This window comes from Acytostelium subglobosum (assembly GCF_000787575.1).
Source record: "Acytostelium subglobosum LB1 DNA, scaffold: scaffold23, whole genome shotgun sequence".
In the NCBI taxonomy this organism is placed as follows: domain Eukaryota; phylum Evosea; class Eumycetozoa; order Acytosteliales; family Acytosteliaceae; genus Acytostelium; species Acytostelium subglobosum.
The window spans coordinates 434,669-459,952 of NW_012236510.1; the positions used below are offsets into that span (position 1 = coordinate 434,669).

The window sequence follows — 25,284 nt, forward strand, 5'->3', positions numbered from 1 at the left end:
ATATGATTGGTCGTGTATTAAAGAATGAGTGAGCCAATAAAAATGATGAGTATGGCTATGTGATAGTTTCCAAGAAGATGGATAGTTGATGATGGTGATCCATTGGAGGTGCTGTTGTTGCGGCTGAGTAGTTTGGTAGCACATTGATAGTTTGTTGCTTGGAGTAGTGGATTGCCACACTTGTAGGCACAGCTCTCTGGTACGATATTCTTGATGTGATGACACTTGTTCTTTTGTAGACATTGGAAGTAGTTGATGTAGTTGTACTTATCCTCTTGATAGATGTTGACATGTGTCAGACACACTCCACTACCAACATTGTAAGTGTCATCACACATGCACATCATCAATCCTTTTGGATCTTCTGGCAACGTCTGGCAATCAGAGAAGGCTGAACATTTCTGGGCCAGGCTCCTACTCTGGCAAGTTCCATTAATGCACTAAGTCATTGATTGATTGATTGATTAGTGTGAGGCGAGGGCTGGAATGGTTCCAATGTTGTTGGATTGAGTGATTGATTGGAGAGTGTGGGTGTGATTGATTGAGGGATGGAGTATATGATTGGAGTGTGGATGTGGGGGGCTGGAATGATTCCAATGTGGGGAGGATACTTACGGTGAGATTCTTGGATACATCACATAGTTGAGCGGATGGAGCACAGTTGCCTCCAAGGTCCAGGGAGAACTTTTGAATACATTTGTTGTTGTAACATGCGCTTGATGGGAAGCAGGTGTCACTGGACTTGCAATCATCACCATCATTGGTGAATGGTACACAGATACCTTGTGATAGATCCGATGTACTACTACCACTACTAATATTATTGCTGCAGGTCTCGTTGTATCTGCACTGATTCGCGTTGCTACAATTTGGATATCGCTCATTCTGGCATATACCCAATTCACCTTTGACAAATGTTTGAAGTGGTATGCATTGGAGACTATCGACACATTGATGGGTGATGTTTGTGTAGCAGTGTTCGCCAAGGCCTAGATAGTACTCGGGTGCACACACGCCATCGATGCACGAGTAGCTCAGTGCACATCTATAGTTGGTGGCCACGCAGTCGCCTCCTAGACCTGGCAGTGCAACACATCTTGCCCTCTTGTCCGCTTGAATAATACAAGTGGACTCTGATGGACATCTTGAGCTGTCTGGCAAACATGAGTCATTCAATTGTAGGCACATCGGACATGTGTCGGTGAAGATTGCTGTGTTGGCTGTGTTGGCTGTGTTGGCTGGACTGGCTGCTGACAAGTTGGATACTGTCAACACCAACAACGTCGTCAACAAAATAATTGATAGTGATTGTGATTGAGATATATATTTATTAATCATTATGTGTATGTATGATTATGATTATGTGTCGGGGATGAATGATTGATTCTCAACGAACATGAACTTGAACCATCGTTTTCCCACGCGGACACGCTTTAATCTTGATGGTTTTTAAAGGGACCTGATCTTGGGAACACCCCAAAATTTTGATGGGTCACTTCATAGGTCCGCCCATCAATCAATCACTCACACACACACCCGTCACTTTAGTCGTGTGATTACCTGAGCGAATTGATTGTTGTAGGGTGGCTGACCAAGAACACTGTCTCCGCGCTCTTGGACGAATCGAAGAAGAATGTTTCGGTGTTGTTCGATGATCTTGGTCAATGTGGGATAGTCAGTGACCTTGGTCAATGCTGCCAGAACTGCATCAGTGAAGTCGGTCGACTTCCCAACCTGATCCTGAACCACAATACAATTCAGATCGATCAGACCATCGATTATCTCTGCCAGCTCCTTGTTTGATATGTCAGGTTGTTTGTGTCCATGTACATTTGGCTTGGCCAAAGAGTTGAAGCTGGTGGCATTGATTGACATTGAATACAACTTGTCCAATAACTTCCTTAATGTTGGTGTATCGTTGTTGTTGTTGTTGTTGTTGTTGGATGATGGTGTTCTTGTTGCTTTTCCAAAGCAATTAATAATACCTTTGAACATAATAAATGTATGTACTCCATTGTCAAGTGTATCAATGATATACTCCTCGCAAAGTTGGTAGTACTACATGTATGATTGAGTGAGTTAGTGAGCGATAGTATATGAATGAATGTATGAATGCATACCTTTAGGAAGGGAGGTCCAATGAGAGTGATCAGAGTGTTGATACTCTGGTGGTCCAGTCGATGGAAGAATTGGAGACATTGTTCAATTGGTTCGATGAATTGATGTAGATGTTCGAACCATGTATCAGGCCAATGATTGGAAGTACTGTTGATCAATGATGTCAACAAATCAATCAAAACTACCTGATTGGCTTCCTTATTCTCTGGATCATTCAATACTACACTCAGCACTCCACTTAGTCTCTGAGGTGATATCCTATCTACACTCTTAAGTAAATGACGTTGATAGAACCTGATTGATTGAGTGATTGATGGAGTGAGTGATGTCAGTGATTGATCGGAATGATTCCAAGATTGATTGAGTGATTGAACTTACTTGAGTATGTATTGTTTGTTTTCTTGTAACAATTTTGATGCTGCCTTGTTGGGTATGGAGTTGAGATAGATTATACGATTGACTGTGAAGCCGACCATCTCTTTTTGCTCGGAATGTGATAGGTAGCCTTCGAAGCGGGGATCGAGTGGTATCATGAACCATTGATCCATGTGAAGCGATATAGCCTCCCAACCAAACAATTGGATCAACATTGGCATTATATCTACACTGTACTCTAGTAGTCGTATATACTTGTTGATGACCAGATTCCTTTTGTGATCATCATTCTCTGTCTCGTTGAGCAACGTGTTGATGTGCTCAGGGGTGGCGAGGAAGGGGAAGGTGTGCTCCTCTGTGCCAAAGTATCGATGAGATGGTATCTTTTCATCATCCAACTGAGACCTCCACAGGTCGAGCAATGCCAGTGTTATGTCCATCAGGTTGACCTTGATACCAGGCAACGTGGACAGTTGTCTCCAGTCCAGAGTGCCATGCTCCACTGGCGGTCTTTGATATCCAAAATGCTGGCTATCTTGGGGCAATGGTTTAGGTGATGTTTGGAAACTCCAAGCATCATTCTTATACTTTACACTGTGTATCAATTGATGGATTTGAGTATGTAGTTGTCCAAAAGTCTGATTGCTTCTAATCTGTTTGATCATGGTGTGTGAGTGTGTGATTGATGATCAATCAGAGTCATAAGCGATGCCTCACTCTCGAGGACTTGTTGAACATACTTGTGAAAGATAAGGAAGTAGATTGAGCAAGATAGCTACTTTGTCTTGATTCAAAGGTTCTAAATATTGTTGAAATGCAAAGAATGCACTATTTATTGTCAAGTGATCCTCGATACTGATTGTTGTCCCATAAGGTATACTGCTCAATCTCTCAATCACATTGATTGAACTTGATATAATCGTATCCATATTATTATTATTATATGTTAAGCTGTGTTGAGTGAATTATTACAATAATACACTTACATAGTTGATTGTCACATCAAATTATACTACCAAATGAGGGAAAAACGAATCCAAGAATATCTAGATTTTGATCAAAAAGTTACAAAGGACCTCAAAAATTTCCATAATATTAGGATGTTATTGATGATTATTGAGTTGGATCGATAGAGATATGCTGGACTTTCCGGGTTGACAAAAATGTAGATAAAAGTGGAGTACACTGCACTGTTTACTGACAACCTAACATCGAATGTTATACTTGTACAGTCTTTATACTTTAAACATAGTTGTTCTATTACTTTGAGTGTTATATCCATTCTTGTTGGTTGATTAATTGAATGAATGAATGATCTTAGAGATCATCAACTGATTGATCAATTTGGTTTCCCTCATTTCATATTTATTATTTTAATTTTGGAGATATTTTGTTTATTGATTGAGTTGGAAAGGACGACAGGGACAACGCTGGAATGATCGATAGAGATTCGGACTATCTGGTTTGACACACATGTATATGGATAAGGTGGTCAGAGTTGAGGAGAATATTGTTTGATCCAAATGATTGAATAGTGTCTGCAATTGATTGTAAAATACACCAGTGACTGAATCTCGGGTCATCATATCTATATCATCTATATATATATTGAGTGTTCGTATTGATGTTGGCCAATACTCTGGAAGCAATGGTATACTATCACCCAATACCTCAACATTCAATCCTAATGTTGTGATCACAATAGCATCTGATGATTGATCACTAAAGTATTGATGGAGGTCTTTGGCATGCCTCTTCAGAGCTTGATAATGTTGAACAATGTCAAAGTCGTTTTTTTTGCGCTGGAAACTTCTTTTAAAGATGATTGGCCAATCAATCTCGCCAACATTGTTGAACATTGTTTATGGCACCTTAATAACTCCGTAGTATTCGTACCCGATCATCAGTCTGCTGACAAGTTGTGGATTGCGTGATGCCTGGATGTCAATGTTAAAGAAATCACGAGGTGAGTGATAATGAACATAATCTACAACTTTTCCTCTGAGAAGGAATTCGTCGTCATAAATAATAATATAATGGCCGTCGTCTATCCATTCCTCGCATTTTGACCTCAAATCCCATGTGAAGTTGAAGCGGCCCTTGAAGTGCTCAGGTGGAGTCGGTGGTCCAGCAGGTGATCGCGAGACAATCTCAATCGATTGAACATTGCTACTGCTGTTGTTGGTGCCATCACCAAGGTAGAACTGGAACAATTGCGTGAAGAATTGGTCAGTGCAGTGACCCTCCACATCTCGATTCACTTGGCTTATTGATATGTTCGTTGTTGCAAACATATCACCGACGTTCACAATAAACATTAGTATTCTCCTTAGGTTCCCTCTGTGAGGGTGATCTCTGTTCCAGATTGGCTCCTCGAACTTGATGTGCTTGACATTTGGTGCTCGAACCTTGATCAAAACAATCCGGCAAATTGTTATGAGACTGATGGGCACCAACAATGATTCAAGTCGATCGAGGCATGTCTCGAGATGTTCTGATGGTATGTACTCCAAGTCAACTGCATTGAGATGAAGTGGTGGTGACTTGAACAGACAATGTTTGGACGGATCCAATGTGAGTGATCATCGATCGAATGCTCAATGTTGGTATCACATTGTTTGACAGAACACTGGACACTGCTTGATGGAACTGTGATGACACGGTGGACAGTGTGACAATCCACTTGGAGTCCCAGGCTCGATCAAACACCAGGAATGTCACAATGTGTTTGATGATCAATCGTGAGAGTGATTGGAGCGTGATTGATGCCACACCATCAATTTGTGTTGAGTTTGGCTTTGATTGTGCCTTTGTGTGGTATGGCCTGGTCGCATTGATGTATGCAGTGGCAGGTGATATCCTCTTGAATTGTTTGTAGAGTTGTTGTTGATGTTCAAACACGTCATCTCGTTGGACATTCTCCAGAAGTTGGCTCTTTGTAGGGATACCTTTTTCGCGACCTTGGAACAGATGTTTGAGGACATGTCGATACTTGAGAAGATGGAAGATTGGTACAGGACGAGTGCATGCATCGGCAATCTCGGTATAACCTTGATCGCCATAACAATCCATGCGAAGCTCACGGTCAATGTACTTCATCCATACTTGTCGGGGTTGGGACAGGCATCAAAGAAATGACCATACTCCTTAAGTCTATGAAGTTGCGCCTCGGTGACCTTGTCTCTGAAGAGTTGTGCGTCCAACAATGAATGACGAGTAATTGCCAATATGAATGGAGTGTCAACAGGTGTCTTTTGGACAATATCTCTATGTCGAACAATGAATGATTCGATTGATTGTCTGTGCTTGTCGATGATGTCATCTTCATTTGGTGCACGGTATTGATTGACTCGCAACAATGCTGTGATGCCAGCATCCATGAAGTCTCTCCATTGATTGTATTTCTCTTGATTCATCATCATCAACTCGGCCACACCAATCAATCCATCGATAATCATGCCAAGTTGAGTGTCCAAGATTCTATCATGGGGTCTGAATGAATATTGTGATCCAGGTTCAATCTTTGCCTTTATGGTCTGTTTGGCTAGAATGGAATATTGGCCCCAAGTTGAACTATATTGATTAGCAAGCTCCAACTGTCGTTGCTGCTCTTGATACTCTTTAAGTGCCTGTTCCTGTGTCTTCAATATTGCTTCCATTCCTTTGTCGGGATAAGACTTGACCAGACAGGCAAAGGTGTTGGTGTTGAGCGGTAGTCCATGAATATAGTTCCAGGATTGCACCACAGTCTTCCTCATTATTCTTGGACCCAAAGGACACTCCCAAGAATTTGGCGATACCTTGGAGCAAGATGAGTTCCTCAAGTCCCTTTTCAAGCGTCCCAACAATGAGTTGTTCGCAATGTTTGTAGTACTGATCATCATGTTAGATTGATTGGTTGATTGATTGATTGAGTAGGTGCGTGATTGAGGGTATGTGAGTGATAAAGTACTACTTACTTGTTTGAATGATGGACCCATGCGAGTGATGATTGTGTTCATGTTGGAGGTGTCGAGCAGATGGAAGAATCGAAGACATTGATCGATTGGTTGGATGAATGGTTGGAGCAGTCTGAAGCTAGGATCGATCGTATAAGTCTTCTCCAACATGTTGATCAACCATCTTTGGTTGATATCATGGTTCTGTGCGTCTTCCAAGACCATGCAGAGCACATCCGACATCTGTTTGAATATACTGTCAACACTGTAGCCATCTTGAAAGAGCAAGAGGTCCAGCACATATTGTTTGTGGTTGGTCAACAATGGTGATGTGCACTTGTCGGGAATGGCCCAAAGGTACTCGAGCCTATCTCTATAATAATGCCTATCTTCGAATGCGTGACTCTTCCACACATCATCAACCGTGGGTTGCTCGAGGAACCATTGATCGAGCTCAGTCTGAACTTTCTCCAATCCAAACACTGATGTCACCTGTTGATACAAGCTCATGTTGAGCTTCAACAACTTGATGTACATGTTGAAAATCTGTTCTCGTTGGGTATCACCATCACCATGTTTGGCGATCAAGAATTTGAATAGCTGATCAGAGAGCAGGTATAACTTGTCATATTGTCCACCCATACCTCGAGTTCCATTGTGTCCATTATTGGACCATATGTTCACAAGTGGAATGGACACATCGATCAAACTGACTTTGATCTCTGGCGTTGATTCGAGGTGACGCCAATCGATTGTGATATCTGGTGTTGTTGGTGGTGGTGGGGGCCAGATGTCCCCTGTTCTTGGTGCCTTTGAGACCCATGCATCGGTTTCGAACTGGATAAGATTGATCATGTCAGTTGTCGCCAATTGATCGTTATGTCGTCTCTATGGACTGCCTGTGTTTGGTTGCGGTATGATGGATACTTGGCCACCCATGCAATCGAATCAAACTGGATGGACATGATCAAACTCTGGATTTGAGTTACCATCATATGATTGATGATCATCGGATCTCTAATCAACTACATTCATCATAGTGGCAATGCATTGATCAAATGCACTGCATTGTTGTTGATTGTTAGATCGGCATGTTTTCATAATGAATGTAATGCGCTGTTAATCGACAACCTATGGGTCAATGTTATACTTGTACTCTCCTTGTACTTGATCCATAACTGTTCTATTTCTTTTAGTGTTATATCCATTCATTCATTCGTTGATAGATTGATCACTCAAATTCAAGGAATTTATTTTTGTTGATTATTTTTGATCGATCACTCGCATAACTTGAGTGCACATCTTGGACAACATCTCTGGAATGATCGAATAAGAATTGGCTGATCTCTTTGGAACATCATGTATAAGGATACATTGGTCAGTGTTGAGAATATTGGTTGATCAAGATGATTGATTAGTGATTGGATTTGAGTTTGAATTGTTCCAGCGATTGATTGTTTGACCAAAGTCTCCTTTTGATGTAAATAGATATTGAGTGACTTGGTCGATGTTGGAACCTCTGGAAGCAATGGTATACAGTCACTCAGCAAATCCACTTTCAATGTCAATGTTGCCAAGTGTTGTGATGCTGATCGATCACCAAGGTATCGATGGAGATCTCGTGCGGAGTCGTGAAGTGCCTGGACTCGATCGTTTTGTGGTTGGCTGTGGTAGTATAATGGCCATTGTAACTCGCGTATATTGCTGAACATGGACAACGACTCTGTATTGATTTCACGGTCTCCAACAATGAGTGTGCTGACATGTTGTGGATTGCGTACAACTAGAACCTCGCCATCTTCCAAGTTAAAGTATTCGTACATTTCACGGTGAAAATTATCGTCGTATTCATCATTGAGACTGTATCTGTCATAGACCCATTCCTCAGAATCCACACGCTCCGACGATGTTTCCAGATCCCATGTGAAGTTGAAGCGGCCTTTGTAGTGCTCGGGTAGTGATGGTGGACCGACAGGTGAACGTGAGACAATCTCAATCGATTGAACACTGCTACTGTTGTTGTTGTTGTTGTTGTTGTCGTTGAGGTAGAACTGGAACAGTTGTGTGAAGAATTGATAGGTGCATTGTTTATCACTATCACGATTTACACTGTTCATTGATACTTGTACACCGAACTTGTGCCAGTGCTGAAGGTCATGTAACAACGCGGACTCTCTGGATTGCGTATTGCGATCCATTGTCTCGTTCCGATCCTCGAACTTGATGTGTTTGACATTGGGCGCGCGAACCTTGACCAACACAATCCGGCTGTATGTAAGGAGACAGATGGGCACCTGCAATGATTCAAGTCGATCGAGGCATGTATCGAGTTGATCTGATGGTATATGTTCCAAGTCAACGGCATTAAGATGAAGTGGCGGTGACTTGAACAGACAATGTTTGGACGACGGCGATCCCAGGTGAGTGATCATCGATCGAATACTCAATGTTGGTATCACATTGTTTGTCAGAACACTGGACACTGCTTGATGGAACTGTGATGACACGGTGGACAGTGTGACAATCCACTTGGAGTCCCAAGCACGATCAAACACCAGGAATGTCACAATGTGTTTGATGATCAATGTTGACAGTGATGGGAGTGCAATCATCGGCACATATTCATCAGTTGGTCCTGATTGTTCCTTGGTGTGTCCAATTCTTGTTGCGTCCAAGTAGGCCCTGGCGGGTGATATCCTCTTGAATTGTTTGTAGAGTTGTTGTTGATGTTCAAACACGTCATCTCGTTGGACATTCTCCAGAAGTTGTATCTTGGTGGGCATGTTCTGACGGCCATTGAACAGATGTTTGTGGATATGTCGATACTTGAGAAGATGGAAGACTGGTACAGGACGGGTGCATACCTTGGCAATATTGGAATAGCTTTGAGTGACAAAATGCCAGTTTATCATTTTGTCGATGTATTTCATCCACACTTGGTCGGCGTTGGGACAGGCATTAAAGAAATGAACATACTGATCGAAGTAATAGTCTGATGCTCGTGAGATAAACTCACTTAGGGTTTGTTCGTCCAACATTGAGTGACGGGCGATAGCCACCAGGAATGGCTTGTCCACCCGAGAATGATGTCACGGTGCGCCACAACGAATCGCTCGATTGATTGTCTGTGTTTGCTAATGATGTCATCCTCATTTGGTGCTCGGTATTGATTGGTTCGCAACAATGCTGTGATGGCTGCGTCCATTATATCGTTGGCTCGATCATACTTCTCGGGACTCTTCAGCATCAAATCTGCCACGCCAAGCAATCCATCGATCATCATGCCCAGTTTAGTGTCCGGGATGAATGCATATGGCTTTAACTCAAACTTTGATGGGGGTGGCTGTGGTACAACTTGTGGAGCCACGAACGGCAGTTGATTCGTTGGTGTCGCTGGTGTCGGTGGTGGTCTATGTGCCCTCGTGCCAATTTGATTACCATAGGTCTCCGATTTCAGACGTTCAAATGTGTTGGCATTGAGTGGCATCCTGTTCATTTGATCCAAGAGTCTGTCAACAGCGTTCTCCTCCAGGATGCCATGCCTCTCATCCATTGCGCACAAGGATTTAATGATACTAGGTAACAGAACCAGTTCATTCCACCCCTTATCAAGAGTCGCCAATATCAATGACTCGCAATGTTTGTAGTAGTGCTATTGATTATGTGGTGGAATGATTCCATGTGAGTCAGTGTTTGAATGATTGAAGGAGTCATTTTACTTACCTGTTTGAATGATGTACCCAGAAGAGTGATGAGCGTGCACATATTTGGTATATCAAATTGGTGGAAGAATCGGAGACATTGATCAATTGATCCAATCTGGGGATGGAGCAGTCTGAATCCAGTGTTGATATGACTCCAAATATGATTCCGCCCAGCCATCTCATCCAGCTTTTTGTTTAACCATCTTTGGTTGGCATCGTAGTTGGGTGCGTCGTCAAGGATGACGTTGAGCACTTTGAATAGTTCATTGAACTCCTCTCTTCCATCGTTGATACCACCTACAAAGCGGTCCAAGAACTCAAGTACCTCTCGTTTGTGATTGATCAACAATCTTGATGTGGCCTTGTTGGGTATGTCCCATAAATATTGTTGTGTTGCCATGTAATAATATCTAGACTTGGATGATAAAGGCTTCACATAATCATGATCATTGTTTGTGTTTGGTTCGAGGAACCATTGAATGAGCTCAGTCTCGACACGCTCCAAACCAAACACCGACGTCACTTTCTTGAACAAGTCCATGTCATTGTTGTGCTTCAACAACTTGATATACATATTGAATATCTGTCCTCGTTGATCGTCATCACCAACTGCATTGGCAAGGAGGATATCGAATAGTTCACTTGTGAACAAGTATAGACATGTGCTTGATCTAGGTGACTCTCCAATGGCCTCCCATATGTCTACAAGTGCCATTGACACTTCGAGCAAACTGACCTTGATGCCAGGTGTCGATGTGATTTGTCGCCAATGGATCGTGCTTTCTAAACTAGTGCTTTCCATCTTCTTTGAAGACTTGGCCACCCAAGCCACTGAGTCGAACTTGATCGAAGTGATCAATCGTTTGACTTTAGATACGAACTGATTGATCATACCACGTCTGATCACCTACATGTATGTGTGTGCAGGGGGAGAGGGTAGGAATGATTCCAATCAATCATTATTGATTAGAAAGAGTTGATGATGATCATAGGCGCAATGTCACAATGTTTATAGTCATACATACATTTGATAGGAGTGGCAATGCATTGATCAAGTGCACTGCATTGTTATCAATTGTTAAATCTGAATGTTTACACAATGAGTACATTGCACTGTTCATTGACAGTCCAACATCAAAAGGTATTCTATCACAGTCTTTGTACTTGATCCATATTTGTTCTATTACTTTGAGTGTTATATCCATTATATGTATGTTTGATTGATTGGTTGAATGAATGAATTATAATTCACGATCGACCAAAACGAATGACCAATCAGTTTCCCTCATTTCAGTGGAATTTATTCTAATTAATTTTGGATATTTTGATCGTGCGCGATCGATCACACATAACTGGAATGGACATCTTGCACAACATCGATTGAATGATAGGAATAGTATTGGCCTATCTCTTGTGGAATTAGTAAATATTGATATGTTGATCATTGACGAGAATATTGGTTGACCCAGATGATTGAATAGTGATTGGATTTGAGTTTGGAGTTCATCGGTGATTGATAGTTTGGACAGTCCGGCCAGATCGTGGATATATATTGAGTGATTGGATTGATGTTTGAATCTTTGGAAGCATTGGTATACAACATGTTATTGTTTTAACATTCAATACCAATGTTCTCAGGTGTTGTGATGCTGGTGACTGATCCTCATTGAAAAAGGACTGATGGAGCTCTGCACGACTTTCCTTTCCACGAGCATTAAATCGACACAAGGGCCATTCTAACTCGCGAACATTGATGAACTCTGTTATTGGACACTTGTTGAATCTGCTATGCTGTCCAACAATGAGTGTGCTGACCAGTTGGAGATTGTTTGGTGTATTATCTTCAAAGTACTCTGATAAATCTATTTTATCATCTTCATCCTCATCTTGATATTCATCATCATCCTCTTCATCTTCATCTTCATCATCTTCATATTCATCTTCATCTTCATGATAGTTATTGTGGTCATAATGCCATTCACTTGTTGAGAGACGATTTGTTGCGGCCTCCATGTCCAAGGTGAAGTTGAAGTGACCTTTGAAGTGATGGGGTGGTGATGGTGGCCCAACAGGTGATCGCAAGACAATCTCAATAGATTGAATACTGTTGGCGCCTTCGTCGTTGAGATAGAACTCGAACAGTTGTGTGAAGAATTGATCGTAGCAGTGACCCTGACGATCTCGCTTCACATGACTCATTGACACATGCGGGCTGAATCGTGTCCATTTAGAGCAACGCGAAAACATGTACTCGTTGGTTCGATGATTCTGATCCTCAAACTTGATGTGCCTGACATTGGGCGCGCGAACCTTGATCAGCACAATCCGTTCGTATGTTAAAAGACTGATGGGCACCAACAATGATTCAAGTCGATCAAGGCATGTCTCGAGATGTTCTGATGGTATATGTTCCAAGTCAATTGCATTGAGATGAAGTGGCGGTGACTTGAAAAGACAATGTTTGGCCATGGATGACGACGATCCAAGGTGAGTGATCATCGATCGAATGCTCAATGTTGGTATCACATTGTTTGACAGAACACTGGACACTGCTTGATGGAACTGTGACGACACGGTGGACAGTGCGACAATCCATTTGGAGTCCCAGGCACGATCAAACACCAGGAATGTCACAATGTGTTTGATGATCAATGTTGATAGTGATGGGAGTGTGATCGATGTCGATGGCACACCATCATCGAGTCTTAGACTTGGGCTTAACTGTTCCTTCTTGGTGTGATATGGCCTTGTTGCGTTAAGATATGCAGTGGCAGGTGATGTCATCTTGAATTGTTTGTAGAGCTGTTGATGTTCAAACATGTCATCTCGTTGGACATTCTCCAGAAGTTGTAGCTTGGTGGGCATTTTCTGACGACCATTGAACAAATGCTTGTAGACATGTCGATACTTGAGAAGATGGAAGATTGGCTTGGCCCAAGTGCAGTTGCCAATAATTTTGGAATACCAATAATATGTGCTAGACCGGAGGGCTGGAAGTTTGTCAATGAATTCGATCCAGACTTGGTCGGCGTTGGGACAGGCATTAAAGAAAGGAACGAAAAGTTCAAAATTAAAGGTCGATGACTGGGAGCTGATGTCTATGATGAGTTGTGTATCCAACATTGAGTGACGGGTGATGGCCAACAGGAATGGATTGTCAGCTGGTGTCTTTAGAATGATATCTCTTTGCTCCACAATGTATCTCTCAATTGATTATCTGTGTCTGTTGATAATGTCCTCTTCGTTTGGTGCACGGTATTGATTGACACGCAACAATCCTGTGATGGCTGCATCCATGAGGTGGTGGAGTCGACCATACTTCTCTCTGTGTTGAGGATCGGCCATCATCAACTCGGCCACGCCCATCAATCCATCTATGATCGTACCTAGTTGATTGTCAATGATGTGTTCATACGATTTAAATACAAACTGTGATATGATCGGCTGGAGTGGAGTGTTCGGTGTTGGTGGCGGTCTTTCTGCCCTCATGCCACCACTGACTTTGATTAGACATGCAAAAGTGTTGGCATCAAGAGGTATTGAGTTCATATGATCCAGGAGTAGCACTGATGAAGATACTATTGCATCCACTCCAAAGCACTTAATGATGCATGGTAACAGTATGAGATTCTTCAATCCCCCATCAAGCGCCGACAAGATGTATGGCTCACATTGTTTGTAGTACTGATTGACCATCATCAGATTGGTTGATTGATTGGAAGTTAGTGATTAAAGTGATGATAATAATATCTACTGCTTGCAGTAGATACATACCTGTTTGAATGCTGGACCAAGACGAATGATGAGAGTGTTGATGTTTGGTGCGAGCAGTCGATGGAAGAATTTGAGACATTGATCGATTGGTTGGATGAGGGGATGGAGGAGTTTGAATCCGTTGTTGATACAACACCAAGTATTATGCTGCAGCCCAGCCATCTCATCTAGCTTGTGGATCAACCATCTTTGGTTGGCATCCTTGTTGGGGGCGTCGTCAAATATAATGCTCAGGACATTGCAAAGTTGTTTGTACTCTTCATTTTCTTCATAGTATAAGCCTCTCACATTGCGGTCAACGAATGCGAGGACATATTGTTTGTGATTGATCAACAGCTGTGAAGTGGACTTGTTGGGGATGGCCCATAGGTGCTCCAGTCTTGCATTGACATAATGATCCTTGTTGAATGACTTCTTGTCACCATTACATAACGGTGGTCGTTCCATGAACCATTGAACCAGCTCAGTCTCGACACGCTCCAAACCAAACACTGTCGACACCTGTTGATACAGGACCATGTTGAGCTTCAACAACTTGATGTACATATTGAATATTCGCTCACGTTGATCATCACCATCAACATTGTCTTGCATGTTGATGTTTGCAAGCAGGAAGTCCAAGAGCTCACTTGAGATCAGGTAGAAGTCGGTTTGTGATTGACCAACCCACGGTCGGTTACTTGGCTTCCCAGCAGTCCATATGTCTACAAGTGCAATGGACACCTCGAGTAGACTGACTTTGATGGCTTGTGTCAATTTGAGGTGTCGCCAATCAATCGAAACTTGAGGATACAATCCTACATGTGTCTTTGTCCTGACTTGCCAAACTTCTCTATTGAACTGTATACATGGTATCAAATCATGTACTCTATAAGATATATGATAATGGATCAGATTACTACTCAACACCTTCACAGTGATTGAGTGATTTGAGTGATTGAGTGTTTGAATGGGTGGGGGTAGGTGTAGGGTGGAATGATTCCAGTACATGATCAGTAAGATAAATACATAATGAAAGATTATAATGTGATGAGAGGCGAGATTGGTGAACAACATACATTTGAGAGGAGTGGCAAAGCATTGATCAAGTGTATTGCATTGTTATTGATTGTTAGATCTGTGTATTTAGATAATGAAAGGATTTCACTATTCATTGACAATCGTGCATCAAAGGGTATGCTTGTATAGTCTTTGTACTTTAACCATAGCTGCTCTATTACTTTGAGTGTTGTGTCCATTCATTCATTCATTCATTAATGAAGTAGTTTGATCAAATTTGTTTGTTTTGTAGTGATCAAATAAGGTGTCTAGCAAGCAGTTCCCTAATTTCCAGATATTTATTAGATTTGATCAATCAATGAATCTTAGAATTCAAGGTGTAGTTGTAATGGACAACTTTGGCAACATCGCTGGATTGATGAACAGAGTAGAGGCACACGAAGTTGATCAAATATATAGATGGATACTTTGACAAGTGTTGAGAAAATAGGTTGATTCAGATGATCCAGTAGTGATCTCAATTGAGCGATTAGTGTTCCATTGATAGAGTCTCTGGCCACACTGTGTACTTTGTTGATATATATGTCCAATGATTGAATGGTTAACCTTATCGTATTGTGCTCCTCCACATAGTCATTGTAATTGTCATGTGTAAACCATGTAATGCAATCAGACAATGAATCAACATTCATCTTCAATCTGGTCAAGTGTTGAGCTGTTGCAAGGGATTTCATCAGCTCTGATCCATGTTTCTTTGATACTGGTTCGCCATGCTGTCTTTCAACAAATGGCCAATATATCTCTCGAACATTGGGGAACGATGATATTGGAGGGGGATTCTCGATGTTTAATCCCTCGTATGGCAGTTTGAGTTTGGTGACCTGCTGGAGATTGCGCATATTTTGTAGATCTGTCCCAAAGTAATCATTAAATTCAATTACATTATAACCATCTTGATCATCGTTTCTTGGACCTGGCTCGTATATCCAACCACTATCTGTGCGATATTTGTCCAAAGACTCAAGATCCCATGTAAAGTCAATGTTGACGCGGCCATTGAGACGTGACGGTGGTGTTGGTGGGCCAACAGGCGATCGCGAGACGATCTCAATTGACTGAAGAACGGAGGAGCCAGTGTTAATGGCATTTTGGCCGAGGTACAACTGGAACAGAAGTGAGAAGAATTGGTCATTGCAGCGACCCTCGCGATCACGCTTCACCTTGCTAAATCCAACTCGTGAGCCAAACTGTGCCCAATGTTTCCAATCATTCAATAACTTGTACTTGGCGGAACGGTCATTGAGAAAGTACTCCTTGAACTTGATGTGGCGGACATTGGGCGCACGAACCTCGATCAAAACAATGCGATAGTACGACATGAAACACAATGGTATGACCAATGATTCAAGTCGATCGAGGCATGTATTGATGTGAGTCTTAGGAATGTGTGAAAGCTCAAAGGCATCGATATGCAGTGGCGGTGACTTGAACAGGCAGTGATTGGAGCCCAGATGATTGATCGGCGAGTGAATGCGTAGTGTTGGGATCATAAAGTTCGACACGACATAGGACACTGCCTGATGGAACTGTGACGACACGGTGGACAGTGTGACAATCCAATTGGGCTTCGTAGTGCGGTCATCGTTAAACACCAGATACATGACAACGTGCTTGATGATCAATGTTGAGAGCGGTGGCAGAGTGTTGCCATCAACAGGTGGTGGATGTTTCATCTTCCAATCTGGATATATTCTGGCGATTGATGTCTTTTTGAACTGTTTGTAGAGTTGTTGTTGTTGCTCAAACACGCCACCATCATCTCTCTGGACATTCACCAGTAGTTGACTCTTTGTTGGCATTGTTTGTCGATTGAAGAAGACATGCTTCTGGTAATGGCGATACTTGAGAATGTGGAAGATTGGTGCTGCGCGAGTGCACGCCGCAACAAAGTGGAGATACAGCTGATGGTCATGTGCGCTAAACTGAATATGTTTGTCGATTAGATCGATCCATACTCGATCACTGTTTGCAGGGCATGCATCAAGTATTTGTTTGTATGGGGCCAGGTTGTTGACTGCCCCAACGAAACCAATGTCTTTGATGAGTTGTGCGTCTAATAATGAATGGCGAGTAATGGCCAGCAGGAATGGATTGTCGGCCGGTGTCTTTTGAACGACATCTCGATGTTTGGCGACGAATTGTCCAATTGATTGTCTGTGCTTGTTGATGATGTCATATTCGTTTGGTACACGGTATTGGTTGACACGCAACAATGCTGTGATCCAAGCATCCATGATGTCATTGACTCGATCATACTTCTCGGGATGTAGCATCATCAACTCTGCCACGCCAAGCAAACCATCGATTATCATACCAAGCTTAACGTCTGAGATGCCAACATGATGATTCTTGAATACAAATTGTGATCCGGGTCCAGACTGAGGCTTAGCCGTTACTGTGGGTTGAGGCGGGATCGGAGTAGGGGCCGATGTCCGTCCATATGCTGTCTGTGCATTCTTTTTTGGTTGAGGGGTTGGTATTACATTCATTCCAGGTTGATTGCCAAAAAGAGACTTCTTGATCAGAAAGGCAAAGGTGCTGGCGTCGAGTGGCAACCGGTTCACATATTCCAAGAGATCACAAAGAGAATTCTCCGCAACATCTGATACTCCAAAGGATTTGGTAATACCTTGTAACATGGCTAGCCCCTCCAGTCCCCTGTCAAGAGTCACAATGATGAACGGCTCACATTTCTTGTAATGCTATTTGATTGATTGATTGATTGAATGAGTGAGTGAATGAATGAATCCGTGATTGATGGTCAGTAATACTTACTTGTTGGAATGATGGACCAAGACTAGTGATGAGGGTGCACATGTTTGGAGTGTCCAGTTGATGGAAGAATCGGAGAAAATGATCGATTGGTTGAATGAATTGATGGAATAGCCTAAATCCAGCGTTGGTGCGATACCATTGGCGAGACGATTGATTCATCTCCTCCAACATGCTGATTATCCATCTTTGGTTGGCATCGTTGTTGGTTGGATCATCCAAGATCACATTGAACACCTCGGCGAGTAATTGCTCTTGTTGATCTTGGAAATCTCCGGCATATGATTGCAAGAACTCTCTAACATATAGTTTGTGGTTGATCAATAACTGTGATGATGACTTGTTTGGAATTGCCCACAAGTACTGTAGTCTCCTATCAGAGTCTTTGCTTGGGAGCATGAACCATTGAGTGAGCTGTGTCTCAACACGATCCAATCCAAACACGGACGTCACCCGTTGGTACATGTCCAGGTTGTACCTCAGCAGCTTGATGTATATGTTGAATACCTTGCTTCTTTGTTCATCAGCATCGCCATTGTCATTGTCTCGTGTGTTGGCGAGGAGTGTATCAAAGAGCTCAGGAGAGAGTAGGTACATTTTGGTTGTTTGTCCATACATCGACCGGTTTCTTATCTCTCCACTCATGTCCCATACGTCCATCAGTGCAGTGGACACATCAATCAGACTGACCTTGATGTCTGGCATTGAATGTATTTGTCTCCAATCGATTGTAACACCAGGCGTGGGTGGCGATGGCGATACGAATGATCCAGGAGTTTGAAACAAGGCGCCGCCCTGTCTAAAACCTGATGGCGATGGCGATGGTGATGGCGACGGTGATACGAATGATCCAGGAGTTTGGGATGGAGCGGCGCCCTGTCCAACTTCACCCGATGGCGATGACGATGGTGATGCGAATGATCCAGGAGTTTGAAACGGGGCTCCTCCCTGTCCAACTACACCCGATGTTCCTTTGGCACTCCAAGCCACAGTATCATACTGTACAGAATTGATCAAATTCTTGAGGTATTCGCAAAGCATGCCGTTATGATTGAACAAGTCACTGCAGAAGACCTATTGATGCATGGTATGGTGTTGTTGTGTGAGTAGTCTGCAACAACAACGTTGATGTATCGTCTCATCAGTATAATAAGCATACTTGTGAGAGTAATGGCAATGCATTGATCAAATGAACTAGATTGTTGTTATCCAATGTTATTAAGTCTTTGTGTTTGGTCAGTGCATAGACTGCACTGTTCATGGACAACCTAACATCGAATGTTATGCTTGTGCAGTCCTTGTACTTTAGCCATAATTGTTCGATTGACTTCAATGGTATATCCATTAAATGTAATAAAAAGTACAAAGGATAGAATGAATAAATGATTTCAACAACTTGGTCCAAAGAAGAAGGGTGGTCATTTTCTTAGAACTTACCAAAATGGACACAAAGTCCACTTTTGTTCATTTACAAGTCATTCGAATCAATCACTCAAACAGATACTACAACACGATGGACGTGGACAACAACAATAATATCAATAATAATATCTATAACGATGGAGGTAGATCTGCTTTGGATTTACTAAAAGAAGAATCAGAATGTAATCATATTATATCATTCTGTTTGGCATTGGACACGATGCTACGTGGTGGCATACCTTTGAAGAAGATAACAGAGTTTTGTGGAGTACCTGGCGTAGGCAAGACTCAAATGGCCTTCCAACTGGCTGTCAACTGTGCCATACCAATAGAGTTTGATGGCGTTGCTGGAAAATGTCTGTTCATCGACACTGAGGGCTCTTTCGCAGTGTCGCGCATCAGACAGATGGCCACGGCACTGATTGAACACCTGCATCTGGTCGCTGCCGAAGCCACACCAGAGCTACAGAACATTGCCAACAACATGACGGTGGACCAAGTGATGGATTCAATATTCTATTATCGAGTACATCATTACATTGAGCAGATTGCCTTGGTCAACATGCTCCCTTCAATCCTGTCCAATAACCCAGACATCCGATTGATCATCATTGATAGCATAACATATCCGTTCAGACGCGTGTTCAAAGACAACTTCCTAAAGACACGATGTCTGTCGTCAATGGCGCAGAGTCTACACAGTGTCGCGCAACAATACAATGTGGCCGTGGTGATCATGAATCAAGTGACAACCAAGGTCGTGGCCAACAGCGAAGAATCACTGCTCATCCCTACACTGGGCGAGAGTTGGTCACACACATGTACCAACCGAGTCTATCTCTACTTCAAGGAACACCAACGATACTGTCATCTCTACAAGTCACCATCATTCCAATCGACCAACAGCGAGTTCTGCATTGGTCCCAATGGTGTGCGAGGCGCAGACGAAGAGCCACAACCACTGGAAGACGAGGATGACGAGTTTGAATGGGAGGAAGAGGATTTTGGAGTTGGAGTTGGAGCGCCTGATTCTCATTCTCCTACACCGCCTGTACTGTGATGAGTGGCCATCATCATCCTTCACATCTTCAGCCTTCATACCTGGAGACAATCATTCATTCAATCATTCTATCAATCAATCAATCATTCGGATCGATCAAAAATACATTACATTGGATGGATAATAACAAACACTTTTATGTACATATATGGCATTAAACAACAATGTTGACAATCTGAGCCAGCCTTTAGTCTAAGGCTCTAGACACAAACTCTTCGTTGGTATTCTTGTGATCTGACATTTGTGGACGACTTTCGTATACAGTCGTGAAGACCTCGCGTCTGGCATTGGTGTATGTACCCTTCAATCCAATGTACTGGATATTGGTGCTGTCTGCGCCAAAGTTGTCTGGGAAGTACAGCGTCAGAAGGTTGATATTGTTGAACTTTGTAATCCTTAGTTTGGATAATGAACGTCGGTATGAAGTTAGACAAGCTTGGTTCCAAGATACCCCTACTACATCGAACGAACGAACTTACTTGGTGCCATAGGCAATCTTTCCATCTGGATCCTCGTGCAGATTCCATTCTTGGATGGCAGCTGTGTTTGTGATGTTGCCAAAGTCCAAGTTCTCCTTGTTCAGGTATCTGTTGTGTTGAGGGTGGGTCAGTATATCCATCAAGTCAAAGGACTGGATGCGACAAATCAATCAACATACGCTTTCATCTTTGATGGCGATGATTTGTTTGGACCACCAATAACAATAATACTCTTTATCTGACACATTCCATTGAATCTACCATTGTCAAGTAGAGTAGAGTACATGATATTAGCATGTGCCCAACGACGACCACGACCAAGACAACTAGATAATAAACTTACGGTATGTTGATAATGAGTTCAGCATCATCACAACTCTCTACGACTCTGGATGTATCCAATCTATTCTCCCATTGTTTGAATATATTACATGCTGAACCTTTGACCTTCTCATTCAAACAAGTGACACGAGCAGAGTCAATATACTTGTTGAGACTGAACTCAACACCATCTTGAACATCATGTGAGTGATTTGGGTCATTGCAATCATGTGACATTATTCTATATTTCTAATATATCTATGTATCTATGTATCTGTATCTCTATCTCTATCTTGGCTTGATATCAAATGAGATGTTGAAGGATGTTGGAGAATACTTAGTCCTGACCCCCGACCCCACCCCACACACCAACACACTGTTTGGTGATCTTCACACGATTCGTCTGACTTGAAGTCACCCACACCCCCATTGACAGGATGACAAGACGATGTTGATGTTGTTGTTGTTGTTGTTGTTGTTGTCAATCATAACCTTTAATGATGGATGATGCGTGACAGCACTGAAGTGGACAGGAAGGAAGAGACTCAACTTGTCTTACATCTCCTCAACCTCCTCCTCTTGGTCGTCGTTGGCAACCTCTTGGTAGTCCTTCTCGAGGGCCATGAGATCCTCACGAGCCTCAGCGAACTCACCCTCCTCCATACCTTCTCCGACGTACCAGTGAACGAAGGCACGCTTGGTGTACATGAGGTCGAACTTGGTGTTGATGCGGGAGAACACTTGAGAGATGGCGGTGGTGTTGGAAAGCATGCAGACGGCTCTCTCGACCTTGGCCAGATCTCCGTCTGGGATGACGGTTGGGGCCTCGTGGTTGATTCCACACTTGAATCCAGATGGGGACCAGTCGACAAAAGTGACGGTCTTCTTGGTCTTGAGGTCGTTGACGGCCTTCTGGGCGTCCTTTGGAACGACGTTGCCACGGTACATGAGGCAGCAAGCCATGTACTTGCCAAGCTTTGGATCACACTTGGCCATCATGTTGGCCTGCTCAAACACGGCGTTGGTGAGAGCGTTGACAGAGAACTGCTCGTGGTCGGCCTTCTCCTTGTTGATGACTGGGGCGTAAGAGCAGAGCAAGAAATGGATTCTTGGGAATGGAACCAAGTTGGTCTGGAACTCGTTGATGTCAACGTTCAGAGATCCCTCGAATCTGAGCGAGGCGGTCAAAGAGGAGATGACCTGGGCGACCAGACGGTTGAGGTTGGTGTAGGATGGACGATCGATGTTCAATGAGCGACGGCAAATGTCGTAGATGGCCTCATTGTCGAGCATGAAGGCAACGTCGGTGTTCTCGAGCAGCGAGTGGGTGGAGAGCACAGAGTTGTATGGCTCAACGACCGAGGTGGAAACCTGGGGCGATGGGTAGATGCAGAAGTCGAGCTTGGACTTCTTTCCGTAGTGAATGGACAGCTGCTGGAGAAGGAGTGAACCGAAACCAGATCCAGTACCACCACCGACAGAGTGGAAGACCATGAATCCTTGGAGTCCGTCGCACTCGTCGACGAGCTTGCCAATGCGGTCCATGGTGACGTCGATCATCTCCTTGCCGACGGTGTAGTGACCACGAGCGTAGTTGTTGGCGGCATCCTCCTTGCCGGTGATGAGCTGCTCTGGGTGGAACAGCTGTCTGTAGGGACCAGTGCGCACCTCGTCGATGACGGTTGGCTCGAGATCGACAAAGACGGCACGGGGCACGACCTTGTTCTTCTGGGAAGCCTCGCTAAAGAAGGTTCCGAACGAGCTGTTCTTGGAGTGCTGGGCGGTGCCGGCGGTGTTGCCGTCCTTGCCAATGCCGTGCTCCAGACAGTAGAGCTCCCAACAGGCGTTACCGACTTGGACACCAGCCTGACCGATATGAATTGAAACGATTTCACGCATTGTTTGTTAAAGGTATTGAAGATAATAAATTTAATTGTCTTATAATGAAACAAGTAAATTAGATTGATATTGTATGTATGTTATATGATTGATTACAACAAAAAAGATAGAGATAAAGAAGAAGAATGAAGTGAATGTGAAGAGATCAAGTGAGGCTGAGGGAGGGATGAAACGTGAGTTAGAGAGCAAGGAACACACAAAAATCTGAAAAAATGATGAAAACAACAAGTTTACACGAAATCAGGATTGATTAGGTGATGTTCCAACAGTTAGTATCTGTATCTTATATGTAATAATTTATATATCTCAACTATTAATATGAATGAATGAATGTCGGTATTACATTATTTTATATGATAAATAATTTTAAAGTATAAATTACAAGTCTTCATCACTTTATAATTTGTTTAATGAGGAACAAACTTGGCGCCAAGACTTCAAAAAAATTAATAAAATGAACAAAATTTGAACAAACAGTTGATGATCTCTCACTTCATCTTGCAACTTCATTCAATTAAATCGCTTACTTATACAAACATACAGATACAATATATATATTTATATATCATTAGTTTATTCACGTTCATAATCAACTGAATAGGCTTATATCGGATTCAAAGACAACAACAGTTTAACAATCAACAACAATAGAATAGAATAGAATAGAATAGAATATGGCACGTGAGATTATATCAATTCATATTGGTCAGGCTGGTGTACAGCTTGGTAACGCATGTTGGGAGCTCTATTGTATGGAGCACGGCATTGGTAAGGACGGTGTGGTCTCGGAAGCCTCACACAAGAAGGCTAGAGCCGATGTTGAGACCAAGGGCAAGAACACCGCCTCGTACAACACCTTCTTCACCGAGGGCTCAAACACCAACAAGGTGGTGCCCCGCGCTATCTTTGTCGATCTCGAGCCAACCGTTATTGACGAGGTGCGCACTGGCGCATTCCGCAACCTCTTCCATCCAGACCAGCTCATCACCGGCAAGGAGGATGCCGCCAACAACTACGCTCGTGGTCACTACACCGTCGGCAAGGAGATGATCGACAAGACTATGGACCGTGTCGACAAGATGGTCGACGAGTGCGACGGACTCCAGGGCTTCATGGTGTTCCACTCTGTCGGTGGTGGCACTGGATCCGGTTTCGGCTCGCTCCTCCTCCAGCAGCTGTCCACCAAGTATGGCAAGAAGTCCAAGCTCGACTTCTGCATCTACCCATCGCCACAGGTCTCCACCGCCGTCGTAGAGCCATACAACTCTGTGCTCTCCACCCACTCGCTGCTTGAGCATACCGACGTTGCCTTCATGCTCGACAATGAGGCCATCTACGACATTTGCCGTCGCTCATTGAACATCGATCGTCCATCCTACACCAACCTCAACCGTCTGATTGCTCAGGTCATCTCATCGCTGACTGCCTCACTTAGATTCGAGGGATCTCTGAACGTTGACATCAACGAGTTCCAGACCAACTTGGTGCCATTCCCAAGAATCCATTTCTTGCTCTGCTCCTACGCCCCAGTCATCGGCAAGGAGAAGGCTGCCCACGAGCAGTTCTCTGTCAACGCTCTCACCAACGCCGTGTTTGACCAATCCAACATGATGGCCAAGTGTGATCCAAAGCTTGGCAAGTACATGGCTTGCTGCCTCATGTACCGTGGAAACGTTGTCCCCAACGATGCCCAGAAGGCCGTCTCTGACCTCAAGACCAAGAGAACCGTCTCCTTTGTCGACTGGTCCCCATCTGGATTCAAGTGTGGAATCAACCACGAGGCCCCAACCGTCATCCCAGACGGAGATCTGGCCAAGGTCGAGAGAGCCGTCTGCATGCTTTCCAACACCACCGCCATCTCTCAAGTGTTCTCCCGCATCAACACCAAGTTCGACCTCATGTACACCAAGCGTGCCTTCGTTCACTGGTACGTCGGAGAAGGTATGGAGGAGGGTGAGTTCGCTGAGGCTCGTGAGGATCTCATGGCCCTTGAGAAGGACTACCAAGAGGTTGCCAACGACGACCAAGAGGAGGAGGTTGAGGAGATGTAAATGTAGTGTAGCAGTGTAGTAGAGCCGAGGGTCGGCAACAACAAACAAATCAATCAACAACAACAACATCAATGCAACATAAACATACAGCACAAGGTGAGGAAGTGTTTCCCCTTCAATAAATCAACCATCAACGTTGCACCAGTGTATCCCTTGAACGCCAGCTTATCAGATTGTTGATGTTCAATCAATGGTCCACACGATATACCTATCTTTATTGACGACTGGCGATGTTCAATCGCCAATCCAGTGTCCCTAATATGAGTGATGATGACGAATGTCTAATCGATGGCATTACATGTACCATCCATC

The 25,284-nt window shown here is 43.4% G+C and overlaps 14 protein-coding genes across 14 annotated transcripts; 2 read left to right on the top strand and 12 right to left on the bottom strand.

Moving 5' to 3' along the window:
• Window positions 1-17: 17 nt before the first annotated feature.
• SAMD00019534_097160 (hypothetical protein) lies at window positions 18-1,188 on the bottom strand (the record flags this gene model as incomplete). Its single annotated transcript, XM_012895183.1, has 2 exons — window positions 18-440; window positions 616-1,188. 2 exons carry the CDS (start codon window positions 1,186-1,188, stop codon window positions 18-20), a joined length of 996 nt encoding a protein of 331 aa, XP_012750637.1.
• A 351-nt stretch (window positions 1,189-1,539) lies between these two features.
• SAMD00019534_097170 (hypothetical protein) lies at window positions 1,540-2,933 on the bottom strand (the record flags this gene model as incomplete). Its single annotated transcript, XM_012895184.1, has 4 exons — window positions 1,540-1,900; window positions 2,039-2,058; window positions 2,121-2,412; window positions 2,497-2,933. The coding sequence occupies 4 exons, from the start codon at window positions 2,931-2,933 to the stop codon at window positions 1,540-1,542; spliced, it is 1,110 nt and encodes a 369-aa protein (XP_012750638.1).
• A 1,422-nt stretch (window positions 2,934-4,355) lies between these two features.
• On the bottom strand, window positions 4,356-4,811 carry SAMD00019534_097180 (hypothetical protein; the record flags this gene model as incomplete). The annotated part of the gene is made up of 1 exon (XM_012895185.1): window positions 4,356-4,811. The coding sequence occupies one exon, from the start codon at window positions 4,809-4,811 to the stop codon at window positions 4,356-4,358; it is 456 nt and encodes a 151-aa protein (XP_012750639.1).
• A 196-nt stretch (window positions 4,812-5,007) lies between these two features.
• Window positions 5,008-5,565, bottom strand: SAMD00019534_097190 (hypothetical protein; the record flags this gene model as incomplete). The annotated part of the gene is made up of 1 exon (XM_012895186.1): window positions 5,008-5,565. One exon carries the CDS (start codon window positions 5,563-5,565, stop codon window positions 5,008-5,010), a length of 558 nt encoding a protein of 185 aa, XP_012750640.1.
• Window positions 5,566-6,114: 549 nt separating this feature from the next.
• SAMD00019534_097200 (hypothetical protein) lies at window positions 6,115-7,286 on the bottom strand (the record flags this gene model as incomplete). Its single annotated transcript, XM_012895187.1, has 2 exons — window positions 6,115-6,366; window positions 6,453-7,286. 2 exons carry the CDS (start codon window positions 7,284-7,286, stop codon window positions 6,115-6,117), a joined length of 1,086 nt encoding a protein of 361 aa, XP_012750641.1.
• A 741-nt stretch (window positions 7,287-8,027) lies between these two features.
• On the bottom strand, window positions 8,028-9,343 carry SAMD00019534_097210 (hypothetical protein; the record flags this gene model as incomplete). The annotated part of the gene is made up of 2 exons (XM_012895188.1): window positions 8,028-8,154; window positions 8,253-9,343. 2 exons carry the CDS (start codon window positions 9,341-9,343, stop codon window positions 8,028-8,030), a joined length of 1,218 nt encoding a protein of 405 aa, XP_012750642.1.
• A 104-nt stretch (window positions 9,344-9,447) lies between these two features.
• SAMD00019534_097220 (hypothetical protein) lies at window positions 9,448-11,256 on the bottom strand (the record flags this gene model as incomplete). The annotated part of the gene is made up of 3 exons (XM_012895189.1): window positions 9,448-10,083; window positions 10,155-11,042; window positions 11,161-11,256. The coding sequence occupies 3 exons, from the start codon at window positions 11,254-11,256 to the stop codon at window positions 9,448-9,450; spliced, it is 1,620 nt and encodes a 539-aa protein (XP_012750643.1).
• A 382-nt stretch (window positions 11,257-11,638) lies between these two features.
• SAMD00019534_097230 (hypothetical protein) lies at window positions 11,639-13,000 on the bottom strand (the record flags this gene model as incomplete). Its single annotated transcript, XM_012895190.1, has 1 exon — window positions 11,639-13,000. The coding sequence occupies one exon, from the start codon at window positions 12,998-13,000 to the stop codon at window positions 11,639-11,641; it is 1,362 nt and encodes a 453-aa protein (XP_012750644.1).
• A 348-nt stretch (window positions 13,001-13,348) lies between these two features.
• On the bottom strand, window positions 13,349-14,503 carry SAMD00019534_097240 (hypothetical protein; the record flags this gene model as incomplete). The annotated part of the gene is made up of 2 exons (XM_012895191.1): window positions 13,349-13,819; window positions 13,910-14,503. 2 exons carry the CDS (start codon window positions 14,501-14,503, stop codon window positions 13,349-13,351), a joined length of 1,065 nt encoding a protein of 354 aa, XP_012750645.1.
• A 1,086-nt stretch (window positions 14,504-15,589) lies between these two features.
• Window positions 15,590-19,085, bottom strand: SAMD00019534_097250 (hypothetical protein; the record flags this gene model as incomplete). Its single annotated transcript, XM_012895192.1, has 5 exons — window positions 15,590-15,607; window positions 15,670-15,792; window positions 15,850-17,670; window positions 17,744-18,814; window positions 18,900-19,085. The coding sequence occupies 5 exons, from the start codon at window positions 19,083-19,085 to the stop codon at window positions 15,590-15,592; spliced, it is 3,219 nt and encodes a 1,072-aa protein (XP_012750646.1).
• Window positions 19,086-19,226: 141 nt separating this feature from the next.
• SAMD00019534_097260 (hypothetical protein) lies at window positions 19,227-20,216 on the top strand (the record flags this gene model as incomplete). The annotated part of the gene is made up of 1 exon (XM_012895193.1): window positions 19,227-20,216. A coding segment is annotated over one exon (990 nt), but the record flags the coding sequence as incomplete, so codon positions are not given.
• A 193-nt stretch (window positions 20,217-20,409) lies between these two features.
• On the bottom strand, window positions 20,410-21,259 carry SAMD00019534_097270 (hypothetical protein; the record flags this gene model as incomplete). Its single annotated transcript, XM_012895194.1, has 4 exons — window positions 20,410-20,617; window positions 20,702-20,809; window positions 20,881-20,958; window positions 21,045-21,259. 4 exons carry the CDS (start codon window positions 21,257-21,259, stop codon window positions 20,410-20,412), a joined length of 609 nt encoding a protein of 202 aa, XP_012750648.1.
• Window positions 21,260-21,577: 318 nt separating this feature from the next.
• On the bottom strand, window positions 21,578-22,921 carry SAMD00019534_097280 (hypothetical protein; the record flags this gene model as incomplete). Its single annotated transcript, XM_012895195.1, has 1 exon — window positions 21,578-22,921. The coding sequence occupies one exon, from the start codon at window positions 22,919-22,921 to the stop codon at window positions 21,578-21,580; it is 1,344 nt and encodes a 447-aa protein (XP_012750649.1).
• A 674-nt stretch (window positions 22,922-23,595) lies between these two features.
• SAMD00019534_097290 (hypothetical protein) lies at window positions 23,596-24,972 on the top strand (the record flags this gene model as incomplete). The annotated part of the gene is made up of 1 exon (XM_012895196.1): window positions 23,596-24,972. One exon carries the CDS (start codon window positions 23,596-23,598, stop codon window positions 24,970-24,972), a length of 1,377 nt encoding a protein of 458 aa, XP_012750650.1.
• Window positions 24,973-25,284: the final 312 nt, after the last annotated feature.